The sequence below is a fragment of the Nipponia nippon genome, unplaced genomic scaffold (assembly GCF_047370975.1).
Source record: "Nipponia nippon isolate SJK-2023a ecotype South Korea unplaced genomic scaffold, ASM4737097v1 scaffold_9, whole genome shotgun sequence".
Lineage (NCBI taxonomy): Eukaryota > Metazoa > Chordata > Aves > Pelecaniformes > Threskiornithidae > Nipponia > Nipponia nippon.
In genome coordinates, this window is record NW_028262413.1 from 5256561 (window position 1) to 5267297 (window position 10737).

Below are 10737 nucleotides of genomic sequence, written 5' to 3' on the forward strand. Positions count from 1 at the left end.
GGGGGGGAGCGGGAGGGGACCGGGACAGGGACGGGAAGGGGAAGGGGAACGGGAACCGGCGGGGCGGGACGGGAACGGGACGGGACAGCCGGGCACCTGCCGTGCGCCCCCTTTGCGCCCCTTTTGCGCGCCCCGGTTGCGCCCCCGCCATGCGGAGCCCCGGCGCCCTCCTGCTGCTGCCGCTGCTGGCCGGTGAGTCCGTAGCCCCCTTCCAGCGGGGCCCGGTGGGGGCCGGGGTCCGGCCCGGCCCCGCCGCCCTGGCTCCCGGTGGCGGGGGAAGGGGGCCCCGCGCCCCCCCCCAGCACCCTCAGCCGCCCGCTGCCCCGCAGGGTTGGGGGGGGCCCCGGCCCCAGACCCCCCCCAGGGCTGCGCCCGCGGTAGCTGCTACCCGGCCACCGGGGACCTGCTGGTGGGGCGAGCCCCCCGCCTGAGTGCCACCTCCACCTGCGGGCTGCACCGGCCACAGCCCTACTGCATCGTCAGCCACCTCCAGGTGAGCGGGATGGGGACGGGATGGGGACGGGGGGGTACCGGACGGGGATAGGGACACGCATCGCCGAGCCTCCCACTCGCAGGAGGAGAAGAAGTGCTTCGTCTGCGACTCACGGCAGCCCTACGACGCCCGCGCCAACGCCAACAGCCACCGCATCGAGAACGTGGTCACCACCTTCGCCCCCCGCCCCAAGAAAGCCTGGTGGCAGTCGGAAAATGGTGAGCAGTGGGCGGGGGTGGCAGGGTGTCCCGGGGGGCTCTCCTTCCCTTCCTCCCACGCTGAGGAAGTGTGACTCAGCCGGCGGACGCGGACGCGCCCCTGGACCGCGGCCGTGTGGCGGGGATGAGCCCCGGGGACCCGCGGGTGGGTGCTCCCCGCCGTCACACGTGCCACCCCCAGGTGTGGAGCACGTCAGCATCCAGCTGGACCTGGAGGCCGAGTTCCACTTCACCCACCTCATCATGACCTTCAAGGTGGGTCCCAGCACGCGGGTACCCGGGATGGGACGGGACGGGATGGGATGAAGCCCACGGGGGCTGCAGGACCGGGCCCCGTCCCAGCTGGGTGTCCCGCAGACCTTCCGCCCCGCGGCCATGTTGGTGGAGCGCTCGGCCGACTTCGGGCGCAGCTGGAAGGTCTACCGCTACTTCGCCTACGACTGCGCCACCGCCTTCCCGCATGTCCCCCGCGGGCCTCCGCGCCGCATCGACGACGTCGTCTGCGAGTCCCGCTACTCCGACATCGAGCCCTCCACCGAGGGGGAGGTGAGGCCCCAGTGGCACCACGGGAGGGTCGGGGGACCCCCCGCTCTCCCCTCACTGCCCTGCCTTCCCCCCCTAGGTGATCTACCGGGTGCTGGACCCCGCCATCCCCATCCGGGACCCCTACAGCCCCGCTATCCAGAGTGAGTCGCCCGCTCCGGGCTCCTGCCTGGCTGCTCTATTTTGGGCGCAGCTATTTTGGCCACTTTCTCCCTGCTCTGAGCCCCACGGCAGGGTCAGGGCCGGATCCAGCCTGCGGGGGCTCGGGCCCCTCCTGCACGCCCCCCCGTGGGAGCAGCTAAAGGTCCGGCTGCATCGGGGGGGGGGGGGGGGCGGGGGAGCGGAGGGGGACTGCGGTGCCAGAGCCCAGCCAAGCGTCGAGCGGCGGCCATGGTGCGGGACGGTGTCAGTGACGGGCAGACGAGTTGGGCCGGGCGCAGGATGCAGGGGGTTAATCACCCAGGACTAAATTTAGGCTGGGAGCAGGAGGGGAGGAATCTGCAGGGCAGGGCTGCTGGGAAGCTGCAGTTCCCCGGGGAGCCGTCCTGCCGGGGCCCCCAGGCTGCACCCACCGGGCACAGCCGTCCTCCGGGCACAGCCCCCAGCAGTGGGTGCCCCGACGCCCAGAAAGGTGCCCTAAGCCCGAGGCGCTTGTTCTGCACCGGTGGGGTCCCAGCCTGTATCTGCTGGGGGGGCCTCCAGAGCCCCGGCCCGTACAGAGCCCTGCCTGACCGTGCACAACCACGTGCACGGGAGCTGAACCACCGCAGCTACGTACAGCCCAGCCTGGCCACGTGCAACCACGTGTGTGTGAGCCAAAGCACGCACAGCCCTGTGCCAAGGAGCCGTGCCATAGAAAGCCACTCACAAGCCAGCCTGATGGTGTGCAGCCCTGTGCGGACGCCCCATGCCATGCACAGCCCGGCGCAACTGCGCACAGGCGAGCTGAGCTGTGCCCAGCTCCGCCAAGCCACCCACAGCCCCCTGTGGCCACGCACAGCCCACCCCAGCCGTGTGCGGCAGAGACAGGACCGTGCCAACGTGGGTCTCTCCCTGTCCCAGACCTGCTGCGCGTCACCAACCTGCGGGTGAACCTCACCAAGCTGCACACGCTGGGGGACAACCTGCTGGACACGCGGCGGGAGATCCAGGAGAAGTACTACTACGCGCTCTACGAGCTGGTGCTGCGCGGGAACTGCTTCTGCTACGGGCACGCCTCTGAGTGCGCCCCGCTCAGTGGGGCCCCCGCCACCACCGACGGCATGGTAGGTGAGCTGGCCCCCCGTGCCCTGCCGGAGCCGGGTGGCTGCGCTGCCCGGTCCGGCAGCCCCTCATCGTGGCGTCTTGGCAGGTGCACGGGCGCTGCGTCTGCAAGCACCACACGCAGGGGCTGAACTGCGAGCGCTGTGAGGACTTCTACCACGACCTGCCCTGGCGCCCAGCCGAGGGCTCCAGCACCAACGCCTGCCGCCGTGAGTGCCCCGTGCCGACACCAGCTCCTGGCACACAGATCCCGGTGCCAGGGCTGGTAGGCTGCGCTGTGCCAGCGGTTTTGGGGTGCTGCATGCTGGGGTGTGCTTGGGTGGCGCCTGGCATCCTGCAGACCAGCTGTGGGGGGGTTTGGGGTGCTGCAGGCTGTGGTTTGGGGAGGTTTGGGGTTGGGGTGCTGCGTACCGGGGTAAGAGGAGTCAGGGCTGGGGAGGTTTGGCACTCGGGGTGCTGCTTGCCAGGCAGGGGGTTGGGGTGCCGCATGCCGTGCCACAGTGCCGTCCCCACAGGCTGCGACTGCAACGAGCACTCGCGGCGCTGCCATTTCGACATGGCTGTCTTCCTGGCCACGGGGAACGCCAGCGGGGCCGTGTGCGACGGCTGCCAGCACAACACCATGGGCCGCCGCTGCCACCTCTGCAAGCCCTTCTACTACAAGGACCCCAGCAAGGATCTGCGGGACCCCGCAGTGTGCCGAGGTCGGTGCCAGGGGGGGATGTGTGGTGTGGGACAGGCTGTGTGGGGCCAGACAGGGGGGACAGGGTGCTGACCCTGCCTGCGCCCCGCAGCCTGCGACTGCGACCCCGATGGCTCTCTGGACGGGGGGCTGTGCGACGGCGCCGACGACCCGGCCCGGGGGCTGATCGCGGGGCAGTGCCGCTGCAAGGAGAACGTGGCCGGTCCCCGCTGCGACCGCTGCAAACCCGGCTTCTTCGGCCTCAGCGCCGCCAACCCGCAGGGCTGCCAGCGTAGGTACCGGGGTGGCACCCGCCGGAGTCGGGCGTGTGGCTGGGCCCTGCCGAACGCTGCTGGCTCTCTGCACAGGGTGTCAGTGTGACCCCCGCGGCACAGTTGCTGAGGGCAGCCGGTGCGACCCCATCAGCGGCGAGTGCCTCTGCAAGCGGCTGGTGACCGGGCGCAACTGCGACCAGTGCCTGGTGAGTGGGGATGCGCTTGGGAGCCATGCACAGTGTTCGGGAGCCATGCAGGGTGCTCGGGGCCGTGCCACCGCAGCCAGGCACTCCCTGACACCCTTGCCCTCTCCAGCCCGAGCACTGGGGGCTGAGCCACGACCTCCCGGGCTGCCGGCCATGCGACTGCGACGTGGGAGGTGCCCGCGACAACCTGTGAGTCTTCGTGGGGATGCAGGGGGTGAGGGGCATCCCTGCCAGCATTGGGGCTGACGGTGCCGCTGGGGTACCAGGTGTGCCGTGGAGACTGGGCAGTGCCGGTGCCGCAGCCACGTGGTGGGACGGCAGTGTGGCCAAGTGGAGCCCGGCTTCTACCACATCAACCTGGACCATTACACCTATGAGGCTGAGGATGCTCGGCTGCATCAGGTAAGGGACGAAGGGGTGGCTCTTCGCAGGGTTCCCAAGCCAGCAGGCACCGCTCTGCCCCGCTGCCCCGCTGCCCCAGCGGGGCAGAGCGGTGCCTGCTGGCCAAGGCAATTTTTGGGGTCCCATCTCACAACCCCACCTTGCACCAGGGCTCAGTGGTGGAGCGTGAGCCCCCCACGGATCGCCCGGCTTCGTGGACGGGAACGGGCTTTACCCGCATGCTGGAGGGCGGCTGGGTGGAGTTTCACGTCAGCAATGTGCCTTTCTCCACTGAGTACGACGTGATCATCCGCTACGAGCCCCAGGTGAGCACTGGATGGTGAAACTGGCGGTGGGATGCATTGCCAGATTGGGGGGTGGTGGCAGGGAGTGCTGGCCGGTGAGGTTTTTTGGCACAGCTCCTTCTCCACCGGCAGCACCTGGAGCCCTGGCAGGAGGTGAAGGTGAGGGTGCTGCGCCCCAGCCCCATCTCGGCCAGCAGCCCTTGCGGAAACACCATCCCAGCTGATGACCAGCTCTCCACCAGCCTCCCCTCCGGTGCCAGGTGAGCGCCTTGCTGGGACTGGGCTGTGCCGGGGGCTCACAGGAGGCACCCGGCTGCCCGTGCTCTGCTTTGTGACCGCCAGGTATGTGGTGCTGCCCCAGCCCATCTGCCTGGAGCGGGGCGTCTCCTACACCCTCCGCCTGGAGCTGGGCTGTGCCACCGCTCGGCAGGATCCCACCGCCAGCGTGCTCATCGATTCGGTGAGGGGCAGCCGGGCAGCGGGACAGGGGACACCAACCCCTTCAGGGGGGCAGGATGCGGCCATAGGGGACACGGGGAGACAGGCATGACATCCCACTGACTTGCCCCCCCAGCTGGTGCTCCTACCCCGTTACTCCTCACTGGAGATGTTCATCGCGGGTGACCCCGGCTCCATGGAGCGCCGGGAGACCTTCGAACGGTACCGCTGTGCCCAGCCCTTCCACGCCGCAGGGCCCTCGCCCGTGGCCAAGCCTTGCTCCAGCCTCCTGCACAGCCTCTCGGCCATCCTGCATGACGGGGCGCTGCGTGAGTACGGCCCCGTGCCCCATCCCGCACCCCATCCCGCGCCCCACGGCGGCCACCGCCGCTCACCCCGCTCTCTGCCTGCAGCCTGCCTCTGCGACCCCCAGGGCTCGCTCAGCGCCGAGTGCCAGCCCCAGGGCGGGCAGTGCCACTGCAAACCCAACGTCGTAGGACGGCGCTGCCACCGCTGCTCCCCGGGAACCTTCGGCTTCGGGCCCGGCGGGTGCCGAGGTGAGTGCCACGGGGCTGTGCCAGCCCAGCCCAGAGAGAAGCCTGGGCACCCCGGGGCTGGGGGCACCAGGGAGGGACGCTCCCTGCGTGCCAGGGGCAGACGCCGTGGGTGCCGTGCCTTCCAGCGTGCCAGTGCAGCAGCGAGGGGTCGGTGAGCACCGTCTGCGACAGCGCCACAGGGCAGTGCTCCTGCCGCGAGGGTGCCCACGGTGCGCGCTGCGACCGCTGCCAGCCCGGCCACTGGGGCTTCCCCACCTGCCGGCCCTGCCAGTGCAATGGGCATGCCGAGGACTGTGACCCCCAGACGGGCAGCTGCCTGCGCTGCCGCGACCACACAGATGGTGAGAGGTGCCAGAGGTAAGCGGGGCACACGCCTGGACCGGGGCAGGGTGCTGCCAGCAGCCCCGGCCCCCGCTGACCGCCTGCCTGCAGGTGCGCAGCCGGGCACTTTGGGAACCCGGCGCTGGGCTCCGGGCAGCACTGCCGGCCCTGTCCCTGCCCCGAGGGGCCCGGCAGCCCCCGCCACTTCGCTGCCTCCTGCTACCAGGACAGCCGCTCCCGGCAGGTCGTCTGCCACTGCAGCCCCGGGTACACAGGTGGGTGCCTGTCGCAGCACACTCGGTGTCCTTGGGGGTTCCCCATCCCTGGGCACTGCCCAGCTCTCTGTGCCGGCAGGTCCCCGCTGTGACGAGTGTGCCCCCGGGTACTACGGGGACCCACTGCAGCCTGGCGGGCGCTGCCTGCCCTGTCAGTGCCACGATAACATCGACATGACGGACCCGGAGGCGTGCGACCGGCGCACAGGGCGCTGCCTGCGCTGCCTCTACAACACAGCGGGGCCACACTGTGCCGAGTGCCAGCCCGGCTACTACGGGGACGCCACACGGCACAGCTGCAGGCGTGAGTACCCACAGCCATGCCAAGACAGACCTGCCTCCAGGGCCCAGCACATCCCTGGGGACCATGGGCGCCCATGGTTGCCCTTGCTCGTGCACATCGCTGTGGGGTCCCGGCAGCCCTGCCCTGCTCTGGGGTCTCCTCTGCCCAGCCCGGGCGCTGCAGCCCCATCCTTGTCCCTGTGCCCAACTTGTCCCATCCCATCTACGTCCTCATCTCAGGCCCATTCCTGTCCCCGTTGCCATCCCATCCCCACTGCCACCCTGACTCCATCCCCATCCCATCCTTATCCCGTCTCTATCCTGACCGTGTCCCTGTCCCATCTCCATCCCATCCCCATCAGTTGTCCTCATGCTGTTCCCATCCCACCTCCGTCCGGTCCCCACCCCATCCCTGCCCAATCTCTGTCTCCATCCTGCCTCCACCCTCACCCATCGCCATCCCCATCCCGTCCCTGCCTGTGTCCCCGCACCATCTGCACCCCTATCCCATCTCCATCCCCATCCTGTCCCTGTCCTCATCCTGTCCCCATCCCCTCTCAACACCCCCATCCCTGTCCCCATCCCCGTCTCCGCTCAGCGCCTGTCTGATTCCAGGTTGCTCCTGCAATGCGCTGGGCACCGACCCCAGCACCTGTGGGCCCCAGCAGTGCCAGTGCGACGGGCGCAGCGGGCAGTGCCACTGCCTACCCCACGTGGAGGGCCAGAGCTGCGACCGTTGCAGCCCCAACTTCTGGAACCTGGGCAGCGGGCAGGGCTGCCAGCCCTGCGCCTGCCACCCCCAGCACGCCCTGACACCCGCCTGCAACCAGGTGAGAGAGGGATGGGGCGCGGGAGGCTGGGCTGGGGCGGGGGGTGTGCCGCAGCTGCGCTAGCCTTGGCCGCGCCGTGTCTTTCAGTTCACAGGGCAGTGCTCGTGCCGGCCGGGCTTCGGGGGCCGGACCTGCGCCGACTGCCAGGAGCACCACTGGGGTGACCCGCGGCAGCAGTGCCGAGGTGAGAGCCGGTGCCGGCGGGGGGTCCGCGGCGAGCCCTGCGGTGCCCTGACCCCGCTCTCCCCACAGCCTGTGACTGCGACCCCCGTGGCGTCGCCAGCACCCAGTGCCACCGCAGCAGCGGCCACTGCGACTGCCGGCCCGGCATCTCGGGCATCCGCTGCGACCAGTGCGCCCGGGGCTTTGCCGGCGCTTTCCCCGCCTGCCAGCCCTGCCACCCCTGCTTCGGGGACTGGGACCGGGTGGTGCAGGACCTGGCTGCCCGCACCCGCACCCTGGCGCAGCGGGCCAGCCTCCTGCAGCACACCGGGGCTGCCGGCGCCTTCGAGGGCACCTTCCGGCGGCTGGAGGAGAGCCTGGCCACCGTGCGTGACGTGGTGGCCACCCGCAACGCCACCGCTGCCACTGCCGCCCACCTGACGCATGCCACAGAGGGGCTGCGGTGAGCACCCGGCGCAGGGCACGGCTCCTGGGGTGACCCCGGGGGCGGGTTGTCACCCCCTTCTCTTGCAGGCGGCAGATCGAGGAGGCGACAGAGAGGCTGACGCAGCTGGAGGGGGAGCTGACGGCCACCCAGGACTCCAACTTCAACGCCAGCCACGTGCTGAGTGCGGTGGACCGGGGCGCCCGTGCCCTCAACCACAGCCTGCAGGACCTGGAGCAGCGGCTGCACGCCCTCAAGACCTCCAATTTCCTTGGTGAGCTGTGCCGTAGAGCCGGGCCAGGGTGGCGGGGCCGTGGCCGGGGGTCTGACGGTGGCCCTGCCGCCCCCAGGTGCCTACGACAGCATCCGCCAGTCCCATGGGGAGTCCCGGGAGGCCGAGCGCCAGGCAGACGCCTCCACCCGCACCGTGCCCAGCCCCGTCAGCGCTTCGGCGGCCACCCGGCACCGTACCGAGCAGCTTCTGGCCAGCCGGCGGGACAACTTCAACCGCCAAAATGCAGCCAGCCGGCGGGCGCTGATGGACCTGGCGGCGAGGGCACGGGCGCTGAGCCTCCACCCGCTCAACGAGAAGGTGGGACGCGGGGAGGGGACCTGGGGGATAGCAGCCAAGAGCCACCCCGAACCCGCGCTGCCTTGTAGGTGTGCGGTGTGGCAGGTGACGTGCCCTGCGCCGAGAGCCCCTGCGGGGGAGCTGGGTGCCGGGACGAAGACGGGGCACGGCGCTGTGGGGGTCTGAGCTGCGGTGGGGCTGTGTCCACGGCCGACAGCGCACTGGACCGGGCACGCCATGCCCAGGAGGAGCTGCGGCGGGCCGCCGGCGACGTGGCCCAGCTCTCCCACAGGGTGCGTGGCACGCGAGCGCTGGTGGGAGCAGGTGGCACAGCCGTGGCACCCAGCCCTCGGGGCCGGTGCTGAGGGTCTCTGCCCCTGGCCAGGTGGCCGAGGCCAAGGAGAAGGCGGATGAGGCCCGACTGTGGGCGCAGGCGGCCCTGGACAAGGCGAACCAGACCAGGGCCCGCGTGGAGAGCTCCAACAAGGAGCTGCGGGAGCTCATCAGCCATGTCAAGGCCTTCCTGAGCCGTGAGTGCTGGCATGCCGGGGGGGCTGGCTGCCCCTGCCCGGCACTGCACGACTCTGCACCTGCACTGCACCTGCGCCGCACTGCATGGTCCCCGTACTGCATGCGGGATGTACCGCCCCGGTGCTGTACCGCCCCGGCACTGCACCACCCCAGCACCTCACAGCCCTGGCCCCACGCTGCCTTGCATGGTCCCTGCCCTGCCCTGCCCGTCCCGTGCTCCCCCAACCGTCCCCTGCCCCCCTACCTGCCCCACGCTCCCTCCCCACGGCTCCCCCCTGCCCCCCACCACCCCTCGGTCCGCCTGTCCCCACTGCACCAGGATGCCGTGGCAGGGGACACTGATGGCTCCCACCCGCAGAGGAGGGGGCCGACCCCGAGAGCATTGAGGTGGTGGCCAGCCGGGTGCTGGAGCTATCGCTCCCCGCCGCACCGGCCCAGATCCACCGCCTGGCCGAGGAGATCAAGGCGCGGGTGCGCAGCCTGGCCAGCGTGGACGCCATCCTGGAGCAGACGGCCGGCGATGTGCGCCAAGCCGGGCAGCTGCTGCAGGATGCACAGCAGGCCAGGTGAGCCTGGGGACGTGGGGACGTGGCCCCCCAGGGACCCCCAGCCTGGGCTGGCGCTAAGGCTGTGCTGCCCCGGCCGCAGGTCACGGGCGGAAGGGGTGCGGAGCACGGCCGAGGCGGTGCGGCAGGCGCTGGAGGATGCGCGGCTAGCCCAGGGCATGGCCGAGCAGGCGCTGCACCAGGCCACCGGTGACATCCAGCACAGCGAGAGAGCCCTCGGCATGGTAAGGGTCCCAACCCTGTGGCCTCTGCCCTGTCCCCACCACGCGGGCACCCTGACCGTGCCCGTCCCCCCCTGCCGCCGGTCCCCAGATGCAGGCCCAGGTGGCGAGCACAGAGCAGCGGCTGGCAGGTGCCATGGGGCAGATTGGGGTCCTGGACGGACAGACGGACGCCCTGAAGGTGAAACGCGCCAACAACAGCCTGGCAGCCACGCGTGCCCAGGAGGCAGCTGGTGCCGCGCGGGACCGAGCCGGCGAGGCCAAGCAGGTGGGTGAACGGGGGATGTGGCGGGGCCGGCGGGGGTCCCACGGGGGTCCCGCTGACCGGCCCCGCTGCCTGGCAGATGCTGGAGGGGCCACTGCGGGATCGGTACCGGACGGCGCAGGAGCTGGTGCAGCACCGGGCGCAGGGCGCGCGGCAGGCGGGTAGCCGGGCACAGCAACTGCGGGACGAGGCTGCCAGGCTGCTGCAGGATGCCCAGGGCAAGCTGCAGCGGCTGCGAGGTGAGGCCGGGGCGGTGGGTCGTGGTGGTGGCGGGGGGCCGCGCTGACCGGCGTCCCCGCTGACCGGTGTCCCCTCTCCCCGTCCCCGCAGCGCTGGAGGAGGCGTACGAGCGGAACGAGCGAGTGCTGGACGCCAAGGCGGCCCAGCTGGGCGGGCTGGAGGCCAGGATGAGGGAGGTGCTGGACACCATCAACCAGCAGGTCCAGATCTACAACACCTGCCAGTGATCCCCCGCACCCCCAACCCCGGCCCCCGGCCCCCGCCCGCCCCCGGAGCGCCGTGGGCAGGGTGGGGGGCAGCGGGGCACCCCCCTGTGTGAATAAAGTTACAGAGCAAGACCGCCTGGCCTCTGCCCCGTGCCGTGGGCCACCGTGGCCGCCCCGGTGGCCACACAGCGGCCTCCTTGAGCCCCCGGCGTGGGAGCCGCTTGCTGCCCAGCCCCGGGGTGTAGGACACTGCCCGTCGGCTGGGGGGCGGCCGGTGGGGCTGCGGGCCGCCCCGTGGGACCGGTAACGGGGCCGGGGAACGCGGTGGCCCCGGGGAACTCGGTGGCCACCGGGGACGCGGTGGCTCCGGGCCGCTCGCTGCAGGCCGCGGCCCCGGCGGCGCCGCCCGCCCCGTTGCCATGGGAACGCCCCGGGCCGACTCGCGCCCTTGCCCGCCCTCG

At 71.4% G+C, this 10737-nt stretch overlaps 1 protein-coding gene across 1 annotated transcript; it reads left to right on the top strand.

The window, feature by feature from the left end:
* Nucleotides 1–15: 15 nt before the first annotated feature.
* On the top strand, nucleotides 16–10408 carry LOC148050074 (laminin subunit beta-2-like). The gene is made up of 33 exons (XM_087744600.1): nucleotides 16–192; nucleotides 330–493; nucleotides 576–711; nucleotides 893–966; nucleotides 1069–1257; nucleotides 1334–1397; nucleotides 2317–2519; nucleotides 2606–2726; nucleotides 3033–3221; nucleotides 3312–3491; nucleotides 3568–3680; nucleotides 3790–3869; nucleotides 3947–4082; nucleotides 4232–4387; nucleotides 4499–4626; nucleotides 4709–4826; nucleotides 4941–5133; nucleotides 5218–5361; nucleotides 5487–5718; nucleotides 5794–5957; nucleotides 6037–6261; nucleotides 6855–7069; nucleotides 7157–7253; nucleotides 7322–7694; nucleotides 7766–7950; nucleotides 8027–8268; nucleotides 8337–8540; nucleotides 8633–8777; nucleotides 9137–9344; nucleotides 9427–9568; nucleotides 9657–9833; nucleotides 9910–10069; nucleotides 10161–10408. Exons 1-33 carry the CDS (start codon nucleotides 150–152, stop codon nucleotides 10295–10297), a joined length of 5337 nt encoding a protein of 1778 aa, XP_087600726.1. The 5' UTR covers nucleotides 16–149; the 3' UTR covers nucleotides 10298–10408.
* The last annotated feature ends 329 nt before the right edge of the window (nucleotides 10409–10737 follow it).